Source organism: Salvia hispanica, chromosome 3 (assembly GCF_029641045.1).
Source record: "Salvia hispanica isolate PSC_SH4W2 chromosome 3, Shi_PSC_v1, whole genome shotgun sequence".
Taxonomy (NCBI): domain Eukaryota; kingdom Viridiplantae; phylum Streptophyta; class Magnoliopsida; order Lamiales; family Lamiaceae; genus Salvia; species Salvia hispanica.
This window is the reverse complement of record NC_142694.1, coordinates 60,253,387-60,271,784: the sequence shown is the minus strand read 5'-3', so window position 1 is coordinate 60,271,784 and position 18,398 is coordinate 60,253,387. Positions and strand designations below refer to the sequence as shown.

The window sequence follows — 18,398 nt, the reverse complement described above, 5'->3', positions numbered from 1 at the left end:
ACTCTGTTTTTTTTTCAGTCATGGTCCCCACAGTTCGTTTATTTCCTAGGTCTAGGTAAGTAGAGTAGTTCTTTTAGATCTAGTGATCGAACAGTTAATTTTCTCGCAACGTTTTCTTATTATTTCACCTAGGTCTAGCTATTAGCTTAGGAGTTTTAAGATTCCCAAGTCAAGTTTAATTTGATTTCCTCAACCCAAGAAAAAATGCGTGGCAGCAGCCAACACCAAAAACACATCCAAATCCTTGAACATCAGTATTACGCATCCTTCTCTGTGGGATCGATCCCTACTTCCCTATACTAGGTTTAGTAAAGTGGTTGAGGGTTTTTGAAAGAAGTGCTCTGTGTGTCCGACGACCAGGATTTCCTGCGACCAACGAGTTCCTAGACCGTGTGATCTAGTGGATTTGCTGGACCTAGGGAACCTGTTATTTCCTTCTGAACACACATCAAACAGACCGTACCTTTCAAATGGCGCCGTTTCCGGGAATGGATGGCGTTTGTTGTTATTTCGTTTAAGGATTTGGAGTAAATATTTTAATTTCTGTTATTTTCTTTCTCCATGACAGTTTATGAAAGCAGGCTTTCAATCTGGAAGTTGGGCAAGCTCATCTGGATCAGGGAGTGGCCAATACAAGTGGCGAGTCAAGGAATCTACATCTACCATCACCACCAGATCAGGATTGAGGACGGAGGATCCATTCCCATTCGAGTCAGAAAGTGAAAAGGAGTGGAACTCGTTGACAGAGGAGAACCCAGGGTCGTCAACAGAACCAGAGCATTCCGAGACCGAGGAGGAGGAGGACCCAAATATGGCTCATCTGCTAGATCCCGATCCGGAAATAGGGTCGCTCACCGCACATCTTGACGGTGAACCCGCTCATGCTATAGTCTCGAACCCACGACGGAGGTCGATCGATATCAAGACGAATGTACTTGGAGTTCTACCCACTTTCTCTGGGCGTAGGAACGAATGCCCCTATGAATTTTTGAACGAGTTCAGTAAACTATGCAGCATTCAAAAGCGACCCAACGAGGCAACAGAGGAGGACTACCGTCTTCGAGCAATTCCGTTTGCTCTCAAAGGGGAGGCGAACACTTGGCTGCTAAGGCTTCCACCGGACTCGATCAACACGTGGAAGGATTTTAAACTAGAATTTCTGGATTACTTTTTTCCATCCAACAAGACGAATGCCTTGAAGAAGGAGATTCAGGAGTGCAAACAAGAATACGATGAGTCTCTGAGTTCTTATTGGTCCCATTTCAAGGGGCTGCTGGATGCTTGTCCGAACCATAGGATGATAGAAGCGGAGACTTACTATCTGTTCTATGAAGGTGCAAACCCTGAATCGAAGGACTTGATGAACTCCTCGAGCGGGGGAAATTTTACCAAGAATAAGGCAAGTGAAGCTCAGGAAACCTTGGGAAGGCTGATCGAGGCGAAGAAGGCCTATGATAACCCACGAAGCATACTGAGGAGAGGATCAGCTAATGCAGTAATGGAACAAGAAGACAAGAAGGTGGAAGATAGGATCGATAAACTGGAAATGGCCTTGCTAATTGCAATTGAGAAGTACAATCCGCATGCTCCAGTGGAAATTGAGAAACCCCCTGGTCAGGAGGAAAGGCAACTTCAACCATACTACACTCAGCCCTGCGAAGGGGAGTGTCAAGCTCAGGCAAACTCGATGGGAAGTTGGAATCCCGACGGAAGTTGGAATCAAGGAAGACAGAGGGACGCTCCATGGAGGACTCACCCAAACTTCAGATGGACTGACCATGATCAAGGCCAGCCACCTCCACTTCAGCTCACGAATTATGCACACCCTCCGGAGAGGCAGTCCAACTGGTCAGGGAAAGGTCAAGAGGGACAATTGCAGCTGGGGTACAGGAATCAAGATCAAACTAATTGGGGAAACAGAAATCAGAACAATCCAGGGAGTTCCTATGTGCCACCTCATCAGAGAAATAACCAAGGAAACTACCAGAATTCCCAACCAAATCATCAAGGGAATCAAGGGTCTGGTAACCAATACAACAATCATCATGGCAACTACCGTCAGAACCAAGGTCAAGGACTAAATTCTGGTCAATTCAACTCCAAACCACAGCGGAGTTTGGATGACATGGTCCATGATCTAGTGAATTCACAGCAGTTCATGCAAGGTAACCTACACTCCAACAATGACATGGTGCACAAGTTACAAGATGCTCAGTCTGAACATAAAGCCGCCATGGACATGATGGCAAAACAACTTTCTCAGATCGCAGTTTCCTTGAATGAGATGCGAGGGAATGTAGGAAAACTTCCAGCTACCGTCAAACCGCCGGACCGAGCAAACATTAGTCAAATCACCTTGAGGTCTGAGCGGGGTTATGAAGGGCCGACGTTGGAAATTGATGAGGAAGTACCTATGCAGAATAACGAAGGGAAACAGAGTCAGCTGCATCAAGAGGAAGGCGCTAGACCCAGGGAAATCATTGTTCAGGAAGACCTCCAGAAGGGAAAGTTAGGGGGATCCCTACCTCGACCAAGGGACCCGTTCTTCCTAGACCCCGAACCTAAGGAAGTGAGTAAGGAAGGAAACAAGGGAGTTGATGAAACCCAGGCTGGGACTTCCACAAATGCAGTAAAGCGAGCAAAACCATTTCCATATCGCGGGGAGGCGAAGAAGAAAAAGGATGATATAGAGGATCTCATGGAGATTTTTAGCAAGTTGGAAATCAACCTGCCCTTCTTGCAAGCCTTAAAAATGCCTGCCTTCAGTAAGTTTATCAAGGAGTTTATTGCAGGGAAGACCAAGCCAGATGGGAAGATTGTGATCGGGGAGACTGTGTCTGCTGTGATAGAAAAGAGAAGGATGCCCTCAAAATGCACCGACCCAGGTATGTTCACATTACCCATTTCTCTAGGGGTATCAAGGTTGAGCATGCTATGTGTGATCTAGGGGCGTCAATAAATGTTTTACCACTTTCGATCTATAAGAAGTTGACTGGGGTGAGAATGGTTGCTACCAAGATAGTGATCCAGTTAGCAGATAGAACTTGCATTTGCCCTGAAGGAGTGTTGGAAAATGTTATAGTCAAGGTGCATGATTTTCTATATCCTGCTGATTTTTATGTGATCAAGATGAATGATAATGAGTCTGCTGAGTCCAGTGGGGTACTTTTAGGGAGACCATTTTTGCGTACTGCTAAGACCATTATCGACGTCTTTGATGGAACAATTTGCTTGGACTATAACGGGGAAAAGTATACCTTTAGCATAGATGAGGGGATGAAAAGGCCTTTAGATGTTGAGAATCTCTATGCTATTGATGTTATTAACCCTTTAGTCCAAGAGTATCTTGAGACGGAATTGATACAGGAACAAATCGACAACTCGGAGTTGAGCCATTCGATTGACAGGGAAGTTGTAGGATGGTGTGCAGCAATGAACACAGCAGAATTGACTGATGAAGATCTCACGGAGGCCATTATGGAATTCTGCAAAAGCCCCGAGTCAGCTAGATCTAAGGGATCGGCTCATGTGGCTAGTCTGGAAAAATCTCCTGGGTCTGGGAAGGAGACGTTACCCGAAATTACGGACAAAAATCCCTTGCCCCAGGAGACGAATGGAACAAAAAAGGAGCTGAAGACACTTCCACCGGGCCTCAAGTACGCTTACTTGGAGGAGGATGAGACATTTCCAGTAATAGTCAACAGCAACCTGACCAAGGAGCAAGAGAAGGAGTTATTGGAAGTCATCAAAAGAAACAAGAAAGCAATAGGATGGACTCTCTCAGATTTGGTGGGAATAAGTCCGGATCTTTGTATGCACCACATTCGTTTAGAAGAAAGTGCGAAGGCTCATCGAGATGCACAACGGAAACTAAACCCGAACATGCGAGAGGAGGTCCTACAGGAAGTGTTAAAATTGCTTGCTCTAGGGATCATCTACTCCATTCCTGACAGCGAGTGGGTCAGTCCTGTCCATATGGTACCAAAAAAATCTGGAATAAAGGTTATTAAGAATGAAAAGAATGAGTTGGTACCCACCAGATTAGTGACAGGATGGAGGATGTGCATCGACTACAGGAAGTTGAACGAAGCCACAAAGAAGGATCATTTTCCCTTACCTTTCATTGATCAGATGCTGGAGAGACTGGCAGGCAAACTGTACTTTTGTTTCCTTGATAGATACAGCGGCTACTTCCAAATCTACGTTAATCCAGAGGACCAAGGAAAAACCACATTCACGTGCCCCTTTGGTACATATGCATACCGGAGAATGCCGTTTGGATTGTGTAATGCACCGGGAACTTTCCAACGGTGTATGATGAGCATTTTATCGGATCTGTTGGAAGTATGCATTGAGATATTCATGGACGATTTCACGGTATATGGGAACTCATTTGATACTTGTTTAGCCAGCCATGATCTAGTGTTACAGAGATGCCAAGAGAAGCATTTAGTGTTGAATTTCGAGAAATGCCACTTCATGGTGACTGAAGGCATTGTCCTGGGTCACGTGGTTTCTGAGAGGGGTATTCAGGTAGACAAAGCAAAGGTGGATGTGATATCAAAATTACCATACCCTACGAACCAAAAAGAGGTGAGAGGCTTCCTAGGCCATGCAGGGTTCTATAGGAGGTTTATCAAGGATTTTGCAAAAATCGCGCAACCACTCACTCGGTTGTTACATAATGATGTGGAATTCGTCTTTGACGAAGGATGCGAAAGGGCGTTCCAGTTGCTTAAGGACAGGCTAGTATCAACACCAATTATCAGGGCACCAGACTGGAGCCATCCTTTCGAGATAATGTGTGATGCGAGCGATTTTGCTGTGGGAGATGTCCTAGGACAGAAAATTGATGGAAAAAGTTATGTGATCTTCTATGCTTCCAAGACGCTGAATCAGGCTCAGAAAAATTATGACACCATGGAGAAGGAAATGTTGGCTGTCGTATACGCGTTTGAAAATTTCCGACCCTATCTCCTTGGGTCAAGGGTTGTAGTTTTCACGGATCACGCGGCGATTAAGTACTTGCTGGCTAAGAAAGAATCTAAGCCGAGATTAATCCGTTGGGTGTTACTCTTGCAGGAGTTTCATTGGGAAGTAAGAGACAAAAGAGGAACAGAGAATAGAGTAGCTGATCACTTGAGTAGAATACATCAGGGGGAAACAGAAGAGGCCATACCCGATGCCTTTCCCGAGGAGCATTTGTATCTTCTGGAGAAATTTCCTAGACCACCTAACTGGGAAGCAGTTTTGGCTCTGACCGGTCTAGGGGAATCAGATAAGGGGAAGCGCACACTGAATGCAGAACCGTGGTTTGCTGATCTAGCCAACTACTTGGTCACGGGAGAGATGCCAAATTCGGACGAAGTTTCCCGGACCCAGAGGATGAAGATTAGAAGTGAAGCTAAATATTACTTTTGGGACGATCCTTACCTATGGAAAATGTGCTCAGATCAAGTGATTAGACGCTGCATTCCCGAATGGGAACAAAGAGATGTGTTAATTCATTGCCACACGTTAGCATGTGGAGGCCACTTTGGACCAAGGAAGATAGCTAGGAAGGTCTTGGACAGTGGTTTTTATTGGCCGACGCTAAATAGGGATGCTTTTGAATTCTGCCAATGTTGTGAGAGGTGCCAGCAGATGGGGGGAATTTCAAGGAGAGACGAGATGCCTCAGGTCCCGGTGATCGTGTGTGAAATTTTTGATGTGTGGGGAATGGACTTTATGGGACCGTTCCCATCGTCTTGTGGGAATACATATATATTGGTTGCAGTGGACTATGTGTCTAAGTGGATAGAAGCTAAGGCCACCATAACATGCGAATCGAAAGAGGTGGCAAAATTCTTGAAGGCCAATATTTTCAACAGATATGGAGTTCCTCGGGCCATCGTCTCGGATCAAGGGACTCATTTCTTTAATCACATCATCGAGGCTTTGATGAAGAAATATAGTGTTCACCATAGAGTGTTGACTCCTTACCATCCTCAGTCTAATGGCCAGGCAGAGATTTCTAATCGCGAGATCAAGGCAATATTGGAGAAAACAGTTAATCCGTCAAGGAAGGACTGGAGCAAGAGACTCGGGGACGCATTGTGGGCTTACAGAACTGCTTTTAAAACGCCTATTGGAATGTCGCCTTACAGACTTGTGTTTGGCAAGATGTGTCACTTACCTGTTGGTATTGAGCACAAGGCGTATTGGGCAGTGAAAGAACTGAATATGAAGCCGATAGCTTGCGAAGAAGAGATGAAGTTACAATTGCAAGAATTGGAGGAACTTCGGCTGGAGTCATTTGAGTCTGCCATGTGGTACAAAGAAAGAACGAAGTTATGGCATGATAAGAATCTCCGGGTCAAGGAACTTCATGTGGGACAGAAGGTGCTCCTTTTTCAGTCTCGACTCAAGCTAATGCCAGGAAATCTGAAGTCTAAATGGATACCATCATCGGCATCCGAGCAAATGGAGCAATGGAGATCCAGGGAAGTGCTCCGAACTGTGTTCCTTTCCTTGTCAATGGTCATAGAGTGAAAGTCTATAGGGATAATTCTGAGTTGTGTGTTGTGGACAAAGTTCCACTACATGCACTCCCTACTATCGCCTAAACGGACGGGGGATATTCCCGATGAATTCCTGGGTCAAGGAGTAAGTTAACAATTTTGAAAAATACAAACTGAACCAGGGAATACAAAAAGTGTGTAAATAGTTTAATTGCTTTTCATACTTAGAAAATCCAAAAATATTTTCGAAGCACCAGACTCCGGAGGGAACCAATATTTTTATACTCTAACCTTGACCTAGGAGTCTGGAACCTTCATTTCTTTGTTATGTAGGACATGGTCGAGGGAATCAGCTAGAGAAGAACCTGAGGAGAGAAGTCAAGGGAAGCCTGGAGGAAGGAGTCAAGGAGGGAAAAAGATATTTTGAAATTCAAAATCTGGCCGATATTTATGGAAGTTGTACGGTTGCTTACATTATGCTTGCAACCGCACCATCTTTTCATCAGAAAAGCAACCGTCGTCCTTCTCTCTCCAATAATCCCAAAATTGACGAAATCTGATTTACTCTCCCTTCTCTCTACATTCGCTCTCTCTCTAGAAACTAAACCCTAAACAAATTCGACCAATTTTTTTTTTCTCTCATTTTTCAGATCTCCACGATGGATTCTACCCAACGCACCGGAAGTTCACAAAGCACGGTGTACGACCCAACCCTGTTGGCAGAATTGACGCAGAAAGTGGGGAGCGTCGAGAAAGCAAAGGAGGTGTATGCCCTATTCGCCGCTAGCCTGATGCCGTCTGCGCCGGTCGTACCTAGGATATTGGCTAGCGCAGGCGTGCCACCAAATGACGAGCAACCCTGCGCGTCATATGTACACCTGCCACCTCATTGGCGCTTACCTCTAGAGGAACATAGAAATGAAAATTGCCAAGGCCGCTCCGTTGGTAGTCATGTGCGAACCCCCAGAAGTGTTCAGTGTTGATTATTTTTTCAACAAGGGGTTACTGCAGACTCACGGCACCAAGACTCTCTTCTACTCGTTGGGAGATAAGGTGAAAGCAGAGCCGGAGGAAGCCGAGGAAGCCATGCCAAGTGAAGAGATTGAAGAGCTACGCAAGGAAGTCCAGGACGTGAAGAAGGAAATGCAGTCGATGAGGAGAGAAATGATTAAGGAGCTTGGTGGGATAAGGAAGGAATTGTTGGGGAATCGGGAGGAAGTGAAAACCCTGAGGGACAACATTGCTGATTTGGCGGTGAAGTGCGCCAAACAGAATGAGCGAATGACGGAAGCGATGGAGCTTTCAATGAAGATGTTAAAGTGGATGCAGCAGACACTCCCCTTGACCCAGTCGAGGACAACTCCTGGGTCCAGCAGTGAAGTCAAGCAGCCCACTCAGAGCAGTCCCTCCGTCAGGCAATCGCAGCAATCGCTCAAGTAGTTGATTCCCCCGGCCGTTCCCAAACAAGTTCCAGCCCCATCTAAACCGAAGTCTATAGTGAGGAAGCCAGTACCCGAACAAGCAGCACAGGAGGAAGAAGAGCTGGAGTTTATATTTTCTGTTTTGTTGTGCTTTTCTTGTGTTTTCTGTTTTATTGTATTTTTCTCCCACTTAGACCAATGCTTGGTCTAAGTGCGAGAAGTTTCTGTTTTTGTAACCTGTTTTGTTATTTTGCATTGATCTCTCTGTTCCCCCCTTCACGACGATGGCTTGGGGACAAGCTTGAGTGAAGTGGAAGGGGGAGAGGAGTCAATGCATTACTTTGTCCGCATATCAAGAGTCTGTAAGTCTAAGTTTTGTCGCATGAGCCAGTGAATACAATACGGCATGATTCCCTTAGTGAAAGTAATTGAAGATAGGAGGCATTTCAACTTAGAAGCTTTTTCCTTAAATAAGCCTAGTTAATCTGAGTGAAGCGAGAACGATGGAGGATGCCTCTACTTACTTTGTTGTGAAGCCCTACTATAATAGTGAGTTATAAGCCTTAATTAACTTCGAGCTAACACATGATTAAGGGCCACCACTGAATGCTTAGGGAGAAGAACTGTGAAGGAGAAAAAAATGGGGAATTGGGTTATGAAGGTATAAGCTGGACGAAGTCCAGGGTAAGGCGTTATAAGCTGGACGAAGTCCAGAAGAGAGGAGAAATGGAGGAATAAGCTGGACGAAGTCCAGGAAAAAAAAATGTATAAAAAAAAAGGAAAAAATATATATATGAAAAAAAGAAGGAATAAGTTGGACGAAGTCCAGAGGGAAATTGTCTAGAAGGCAGGAAAGATAATAGCCTGACCCAGGAAAGGAGGAACTCTCATAACCCGACGCTTCAGTGGTGTAGCATTAACTTAAGAGAGAATCGATCCTAACATCCCTGGTGAGGAATGAGTGATCGAGTGAATCCAACAATCGGGTAAGTAGAAGGCTATCTTGACAAGCTGACAGATTGGCTAGGTAAAGGAAGGGAAAGGGCTTATTTGGAGGAGTGCAACCTATTGAATTGACCTTAATCTTGTGGGGACGGATGCCTAAAAGTTGAAGCTAGCTCATGTATATGTGTTTATGTGTTTGTATGTTTTTATTAGACTTTTTTTAGTTTTTAATTGTGTCTAGGTCTAGGAGTCGGTCAGGAGATAACCTTGCTTGAAATTCACCTTATTCTTTTTCTTTTTCTTGTCTTTATACTTGAGGACAAGTATGGTTTAAGTGTGAACAGTTTGATAAGGCTAATTTCATGCATCGGTTATGTGGTGAAAAGCGTTATAATTTGTTGGGTCTAACACGTTTCCTAAGCCAGGTGTGTGAAGAAAAATCGCTAGATCGAGGAAACGCTGAAGGAGATGGTCTAGCGAAGGAATGAAGTAAAGTGAGCAGGATTTAAAAGAAAAGAAGGCGTGACAGAGGAAGTCAATAGCTGAGGGCATCAAAGTCTATCTATACCTCGTTGGGCCCACTCTAACGCCTATATATAGAAGAGCATGCAACGCACATCACATCACTTTTTCACTCTCTTCTTAGCTCACACACATTACACACACTTGGGAATGGGAGATCTGGGGTAGTCGGGTACGAAGGGTTACTTTTCTTTAGAAGTTTCGCAGTTGCAACACCGTCCGAGTGTGGACGAAGATGCAATCTCTCTTAATTTCAGTTGTTTTACTCTTTTTGCTGTCGAACTTCACTTTTGGGAGTCGACTTGGCTGTTGATGATACTCGTTATCTTTTCGCTTTGTTGAATCGTGTTTAGCTGTGATATTTTTAGTTGATTTACGTAGATCTCGCTGCTGGAAGTTTATTTTTACAAGTATTATGTCGATCTCTGTTTTATTTTGATGTTGTGGTATTTGATATGGGAATTCGGTGATAGATCTGTGGTTTATTGACTGATTGGAGATTGTTGTTCGAATCGGAAGTGATGAAGTATTTCTGTTGGTTGGAGTTTGTGTCGGACGCTTGGATCCGGAGTGGATTTAGCGTCTGAGGTTGGATCCGAAGTGAGAAAAGGAAGTTGTTATTATCACCAGTTCATGCTAAACATATAAATCCTAAAAAAAAACTAACTCCTAGACCTACTGACTCTTACACATGCTGAGCACAAACTGCACTAACTCTCCTACCCCCTCCCACTTCACTCCAGCTTGTCTCCAAGCTATCCTAGTGAAGAGGGGAAATAAGGGATTTGGTGCACACAATCAAAACAAAACACAGAAAACAACATAAACAAAACACAAGAAAACTTCTCACACTTAGACCGGACAACGGGCTAAGTGGGAGAAGACTAAGAGACAAAACAGGAAATAACATGCTGAGAATACATATAAACTTCTCACACTTAGACCAAGAATTGGGTTAAGTGGAAGAAAACAAAATTATAGACAAACAACATGCTCACTTAAACAAAAACTTCTCACACTTAGACCAAGGATTGGGCTAAGTGGGAGAACACACATAACAACAACACATGCTCAACACAGATAAAACATAAACATATAAAAGAAAAAAAAACTAAAACGGCTGAAAATAAAATTTACTTCGTCAATGGGGGGATATCAATTCTGAGTCTGGCCCCCTTGGGAGCCAGACTTGGGTGATACGTTGGGACGGTTCACTTTCAACTTCATCTTAGACAGGGGCTTCACAGAAACGGACGCAAGGGCTGGAGATGCATGAGGGGCTACCAACGGCTTGGATGGGGGAAGGAGTTTCTGCAGTGACGAGCTTCCCTGACCAGGCTGCCTAACCACTTTACTGGGTCCAGGGGGCAGCTTCTGCTGGGTCTGTGAAACCTTCTCTTCCAACCACTCTGCCATTTTCTTCATAATTTTGACCGCATCGGTCATCCTATTATTTTGGGCAGACGACCGTTCGGCCAGAACATCCAGACTCCCCTTGATTCCCTGCAGCTCCCTCTTGACTCCCCCGAGCTTCTCTCTTATCATAGCCATCTCTTTCCGCAGCTCTTCCACGTCCGCAGTCATCACACCCTCCAACAGGTCCGATTCCCTCTTTACCTTGTCCACGTTTTCCCAGACATTGTAAAAGCACACCTCTTCACCTTCCATGTACAACAGCCCCTTGTTGAAAAAATAGTCCATACTAAATACCTCAATGGCTCACACATCGTCACATTTGGTTCTTCTGCCTTTCCAAACTTTATTTAATAGTTGCGTTCAATGTAGGCACCCAGCAAATGACAAGTGTATGTCAAGAACTGGAAAAGTTGCCAGAACCGGCGGCTGTTCGGACGAACCGCCGGACGGTGGTTTGGTGGCGGAGTTTTCCTTCCTCGCAGTAGTATCTTGTGCCTTCTCCATGGTTTTTTCTGCAAAAATTCGCAAAAGCTAGGGTAAAATTCGGGGTTAGGGTTTGAGAGAAATTTGGGAGAAATTAGAGAGAATCGTGAAAGTAGAGAGAGAAAGGTCGGTTGAAATTTTTTTGATTTGAAAGGGAAAGAATAAAATTATTGTGCTTTTTAGGATAGGCAGGCGAATGGTTGCAAGGTGATGTAAGCAACCGTAAGCCTCCTAAAAAGATGGATTTTGAATTTCAAAAAGTAGCCGACTTCCCTCCAAATTCTTGTTCTGAAAATCCTTCCTTCCCCTAGCAACTCACGATTCCGTACAAAAATAAAGGTGAAACACCAAATTCTCAGGTCGAGGAGTATAGTGATAAAACAATTTCTCTTAAGAGTTTGGTGCTTCGAAAATATTTTTGGAAGATCAATTTTTTCTTTGTTGGGATTTTCTTATATTAGAAAGCAATTAAACTATTTACATTTGCAAATGAGTATTCCCAAGATTCCCTAGGTCAGTGTACAGATAAACTCTTATTTCCCATTTTACCTGACCTAGGAATTCATTGAGAATAGTCATTTGCCTGACCAGTTAAGAAATAGTAACGGATGCATGCAGTGACACTTCCTCCACCACATGCAGATCCGAATTATCCATGTATACCTTTACCCTGTGTCCATTGACTAGGAAGGGAACAAAATTTGGGGCGCTTCCTTGGATCTCCACTGCTCCATTTGCTCGAAGGCCAACGATCGTGTATGTTCCTATCCACTTGGATTTCAACTTCTCAGGCATCATCTTGAGCCGAGATTGAAAAAGAAGTACTTTCTGCCCTACTCGTAGTTCCTTGACCCGGAGGTTCTTATCATGCCAGAGCTTTGTTCTTTCCTTATACCACAGTGCTGAGTCAAATGCCTCTAGTCTTAGCTCCTCCAGTTCCTGTAGTTGCAGCTTCCTTTCTTCTTCACAAGCCGACGCCTTCATATTCATTTCTTTTATAGCCTAATATGCCTTGTGTTCCACTTCCACGGGCAGATGACACATTTTTCCGAACACCAATCTATAGGGTGACATCCCAATTGGTGTCTTGTAAGCTGTCCTATAGGCCCAGAGAGCATCATCAAGGCGCTTACTCCAATCTTTCCTCGTGGTGTTCACCGTTTTTTCCAGAAGTGCGTTCCCTGGTCTGAGACAATAGCTCTAGGCACTCCTTACCTGTTGGAAATGTTCGTCTTTGGAAATTTAGCTACTTCCTTCGATTCACAGGTGGGTGTAGCCTTCGCCTCTATCCATTTTGACACATAGTCCACCGTGACCAAAATGTAAGTGTTACCATGAGAAGATAGGAACAGTCCCATAAATCCATTCCCCAGACGTCAAAAATTTCGCAAACTATTCTCGGAACTTGAGGCATCTCGTCTCTCCTTGAAATTTCTCCTGTCTGTTGACATCTCTCACAGCATTGACAGAATTCAAAAGAATCCTTATTCAGTGTTGGCCACTATCCAAGACCTTTCTGGCAGTCTTCCTAGGTCCAAAATGACCTCCACATGCCAGGGCATGGCAATGATTGAGCACGTCCCTCTGTTCCCATTCTGGAATGCATCGTCGGATTACTTGGTCTGAGAACATTTTCCAGAGATAAAGATCGTCCCAAAAATAGTATCTAGCCTCACTCTTCTACTTCATCCTCTGGGCCCGGGATATTTCTTAGGAACCTGGCATTACTCCTATGACTAAGTAATTAGCCAGGTCAGCGAACCATGGCTCTGTATTCAACGGATGCTTCCCTTTGTCTGATGTTCCTGGACCTGTTACTACCAACATTGTTTCCCAATTAATAGGTCTAGCAGATTTCCATAGATAATAATGATGTTCCTCGGGGAAGGCATCAGGTATAGCTTCGTTCGTGTCCCCTTGAAATATTCGACTCAAATGATCTGCGACCTTGTTCTCCGTCCCCTTTTTATCCTTTACCTCCCAGTCGAATCCTTGCAGTAGTAGCACCCACCTGATCAACCTTGGTTTGGACTCTCTCTTGGCCAGGAGATATTTAATGGCTGTGTGATCAGTGTATACTATCACCTTCGACCCTAGTAAGTACGGTCGGAATTTCTCAAATGAGTATACCACGGCCAACATCTCCTTCTTTGTAGTATCATAGTTTTTCTGAGCCTGGTTGAGGGTCTTCGAGACATAGAAAATGACATAACTTTTCCCTTCGATCTTCTGACCGCTCCTACCGCAAAATCACTTGCATCGCACATTACCTCAAAAGGGTGATTCCAATCTGGTGCTCTAATTATTGGTGCAGAGATGAGCTTATCCTTCAGCATTTGAAATGCCTTTTTGCAGTCTTCATTAAAGACGAACTCCACATCATTGTGCAAGAGATGAGTGAGCGGTTGTGCAATCTTTGCGAAGTCTCTGATGAATCTTCTATAGAATCTTGCATGCCCCAGGAATCCTCTAACTTCCTTCTGATTCGTAGGGTAGGGTAGCTTCGAGATCACATCCACTTTGCCCTTATCCACTTGAATACCCCTCTCCAAGACCACATGACCTAGGACTATTCCTTATGTTACCATGAAATGGCATTTCTCAAAATTTAGGACCAGATTCTTGTCCTGACATCTTCTCAATACCAGATCTAAATTGGCTAAGCACGAATCAAAGGAATTTCCATACACCGTGAAATCATCCATAAAAATCTCAATACACACTTCCAGCAGATCTGAAAAGATACTCATCATACAACGCTGGAATGTGCCCGGTGCATTGCACAAACCAAACGACATTCTTCTGTATGCATAAGTGCCGAACGGACAGGTAAAGATTGTTTTCTCCTGGTCTTCGGGATCCACATATAGCTGGAAGTATCCACTGTATCCATCTAGGAAGTAAAAGTATTGCTTTCCAGCCAATCTTTCCAACATCTGGTCAATGAAGGGTAAAGGAAAATGGTCCTTCCTGGTGGCTTCATTAAGCTTCCGGTAGTCAATGCACATCATCCATCCAATCACCAATCGAGTGGGCACCAACTCATTTTTATCATTCTTGACCACCTGAATTCCTGACTTTTTAGGCACCATGTGAACTGGGCTGACTCATTCACTATCTGGAATGGAATAAATAATACCCAAGGACAGTAGTTTCAGGACTTCCTTCAGAACCTCCTCCCTCATGTTTGGGTTCAGCTTACGCTGATGAGCCTTTATGCCTTCTTCCAGTCTGATATGGTGCATACAACATTCTAATGAACTCGGTCACAAATATATTTTCATATATTCATTTTAATATAAGAATTAAGAAAATTGTTACTCCCTCCGGTCTCCATTAAATGTCTCATATTTTCTTATTTGAATGGTCCTCAATAAATGTCTCATTTCACTTTTACCTCTTTTGGTAGTGGACCCTACATTTGTCTAACTTATTCTCATTCATATTTTATTATAAAAATTAATATATACAAGTAGGATTCACATTCCACTAACTTTTTCTACCCACTTTACTAATAAATTCAAATAATTTCTTAAAACTCGCAACTCACGTCAGTAAAATATGGGACATTTATTACAGACAACAGGAGGAAGTATTAAATATTGCCAAAACCTTCAAGCAAGAAGGGTCGTCATCCATCATACAATCTCATGGGCGCATGATTATGATAAATAGCTAAAATTGCGAGCAACAATAGTATCATTTATCTATACCCATGATACCAACAAGTTTATGAATATTGAGTATTTAAAAATACAATGTCCAACAATATTGTGTTATTGTGTGCATCCAACTAACTATGAACCCAATTGATTAACGGACTTCAAAAGTTGCTGATAGACAAGAAAAAGTGTCCATTTAATTTTAAAGCAATGAAATATTTCAATCCAATAAGCAGTATACAACAGATTGTGAATTAGACTACGAATGGTTCGAGTCGATCAGATTTTCAAGATTTGTATACACTCCACATAGAAATCCAATCAAGGCAATTACGATGAATATATTAGCAATTATAAATAGAGAATAAAAACTAGGCGATGGATTACAACAACAGAGCATAGCAACATCTAACACAACTATGTTCTTCGATAAAGAAGCTACTTAAGAGTGCTGTAACGGTTGGTGCCATGCTTCGCCCAGTGGTCTTTGAGATCGAGGGGAGAGGAGAAGTCATACCCCTCTCCAGCGAGTCGATTGAGCAGCTTGTTGAATGCACCCCCACTCATCTTTCGCCCCCCAACTCTGGAGTAGCGTTTGTTCGCTACCTGAGGCAGTGGATACATTGAGATCGTGGTTGTACAGCACGCGGATTGCCAGCCTCCGTTCCCCCATCTGTAGCATGGCTGTGGCGAGCCTGTGCACGAGCAAACAGGGACTGGCATGGCTGATTCATCGAAATTGATTTGATTTAAACCCAGATTATCCTTCCAGGAGACTTGCTTCTCTAGGTACTCATCATCACTGTCCAAACCCTGTTCGTTACTCCAACCATTGTACGCATCAGAATTTACCTCCTCTTTTACCACTGCTTCAGCACTTCTTTTGCCTGCTCTCGGAGGCTTGGCTGATTTCGTTCCTTTTCCTTCTTTGTCTTTCGTCTGCCTCCCTTTCCGAGGCTTGGGGGTTTCGGCAGTCTCTGCAAGAAAAATTTCATTTCCTCGTAGGTTTCCTTTAGGACTATATCCAGCAGCTTCAGAAACACGCACTTGCTGTTGTTGCTGGTACTGAATGATACGTTTGCCCCCACTTGCAAGCTCATTTTCATATGAATCAGGGATATCGGTGTTGTCGTTCATTGAGCTCTCTCGATATCGAAGAGAAGCAATCGCTTCATCCCGTTCTTGCATGGCAGCGTTTCTTTCAGCAATTGCTGCATCTCTCTGTAACATTGCCATATCACGCTCTTGAAAAGCCCTCTTCCTCTCCTCCAATGCCATGTTCTTTTCTCGGATGGCAGCATCTCTGTCGGCCGTGATGGCCATAAAGGTTTTTATCGTCAAGTGATTGTGGTCCTTCATTAAAGCATGAAGTCAGTAAAGATAGCATCTGATAAAGATGAGAGGTTAAACATACATTCACAGTATACCTATTTTCTTTACATAGTTTACTACTCTCCTATTCCCCTAGCTACTAACCATCCTCGTAATGCATGGAAAGAGATGAAGATGAATAAAGACAATATATTACTATTAGCTTATCGCCAACATTCTACATTTGGAAACTTTTTATCATATTTTACACTATTTTACGCTAATCTTAACCAGTTGAAATTTTCAGACAGGTATGCACATAGAATATACTGTCTACCACGATTGAGAAATTAACACAGGCACCGAATGATTGAAAACTGCAATATTCATACCATCATTAACAGTAGAACTAGTCTAGAAGTCCATCCTCTAAGTTTCTTTTCCTGCAAGAGGCAAATAACATCATTCAGAAAACAAAGCTCAGCAGATACAAGATAAACTATCACCAGCTGATTGTTCTTCTGTTTGCATCAAACTTATACAACTCTATAATCCTAGCCACCAAAAAGCACTCGATCACAACACCTACTAGTCGTAGATAACATCAATTCGGTCATCAATAGGAATGGTGATTTTGTTAATATTGATTACCAAATTCAAGGAAAGAGAGGGGGAAAGAGAATTTCACATACATTGGCTGTCCTGACGGCCGATCAAGTACACAAATGGAAAGTTCCTATCAAAACTTTGAATTTTTTAGCTGCCTCTATTGTGCCAATTAACAAGATAATGAAAATGGATAGGTAGAAAAAATAGGCGATCACTTAGGCAAAATGCCTGCAAAGAAGTGATTTTTGAAGCCATGAACATGATGCTTGATCGGGAAATCTTGGTCAAGAAGCTTCTACAGGTCTACCTGCCAAATGCCACTGACTTAACTTCATTCTAACAGCTCAAGGTTTCAAATACAACCTAATTAAGGTCCCTCTAATACAAAACACAATGCGACATCTCTGTAGCCATTGAAATTGTACAGCAAGACGTGCCCCATTCGAAAACTATTGAGAATTGTATGGATAATTTTGTTGAAAAGAAAGTCGAGGCAAATTACCTACAATGGATGATGGAGGATTCGAGCAGTTCATATCTAATCGAAACGAACACATTAGAAAAAAGAAAAAAAAAAAACAACAACACAGTTCATAGCTGCTAATGCAGCTTCATTTTCACGAGACCGAGTTTATTGGGTTGACTTTGTAGCTCTTAGTAAAGCATCAAGTTGAACAATTCCCCATTTAGAGAAAAAGAAACTGGTAAAACAGCACAAACAAAATAAATAAATGATTACCAACTAAAACGCCGGTGTAGGAATTCAATTTACGATCTTCACAATTACCGACCAAATTGCGAGCTGTAAAACGAAGATCAGAAGGTGCAAATGGTCAAGATCAGAAACAAGGAAACTCATTTCAAAATAATTAAACGATTAACGAGGATCGAGCTAGCAGATCGGGAAAAAGTGAATTTCAACGCAAACCAGAGAGAGGCTTCCGGCGATGAAGAGCTTCAGCTTCCTTAAGCTCTCTTTCACTCTCTCCCCTCTCTTCGCCGGAGAGAAGAGAGCTGAGTGTGCAGGCGAGAGAGAATAAAAGATGCCTCTTTCCTTTCTGAATTGGGAATTCGGACCTGCTAAGTGGCGTCGTTTTAGTGGTTATGAGGATGAAACGACGTCATTTATTGATCTACTCGAGTACGGGTCGGAGTTGAACCGTATACCGTTTTGTTGTGCCGGAACTGCGCTGCTATGTCCATTCCTTTGCCTTCTTTGCTAGTTTATTTTTCATGAAAGCAATACTTACTAGCTGTGTGAAAATTAAATAATTTTGTCAGAATAATTTCTAGTGTGTAATATGCATCAATGATCAAACTAAAACTGAAGTGTTGACTTAAATTTTACGATAATAATTTTAAAATATAAAATTATCAAAAAGTCATGCATTTCGTAGATTGTTGGAACTTGGGGTACAAAGTATTAAGTATATGATCACCTAAATTTTTACTCTTCATCCCCAGAGTTGAGGCACTATGGATTTGGGATTCATGTCCCCTACCATGTAAACCTTAATACATGCAAACTT

At 43.0% G+C, this 18,398-nt stretch overlaps 2 protein-coding genes across 2 annotated transcripts in view; one reads left to right on the top strand and one right to left on the bottom strand.

Moving 5' to 3' along the window:
• The window catches only part of LOC148931188 (uncharacterized), a 46,403-nt gene that overhangs the window by 7,292 nt on the left and 20,713 nt on the right, over positions 1 to 18,398 (top strand). Inside the window, exon 4 of the mRNA XM_089066748.1 lies at positions 4,179 to 4,880. Within this exon, the coding sequence (XP_088922874.1) occupies positions 4,179 to 4,880 (702 nt within the window). The remainder of the gene's footprint in view (positions 1 to 4,178; positions 4,881 to 18,398) is intronic.
• On the bottom strand, positions 15,266 to 18,110 carry LOC125216430 (uncharacterized). Its single transcript, XM_089069334.1, has 5 exons — positions 18,037 to 18,110; positions 17,798 to 17,946; positions 17,609 to 17,671; positions 16,653 to 16,703; positions 15,266 to 16,302 (listed from the first exon to the last, which is right to left on the bottom strand). The coding sequence occupies exons 4-5, from the start codon at positions 16,656 to 16,658 to the stop codon at positions 15,388 to 15,390; spliced, it is 921 nt and encodes a 306-aa protein (XP_088925460.1). The 5' UTR covers positions 16,659 to 16,703; positions 17,609 to 17,671; positions 17,798 to 17,946; positions 18,037 to 18,110; the 3' UTR covers positions 15,266 to 15,387.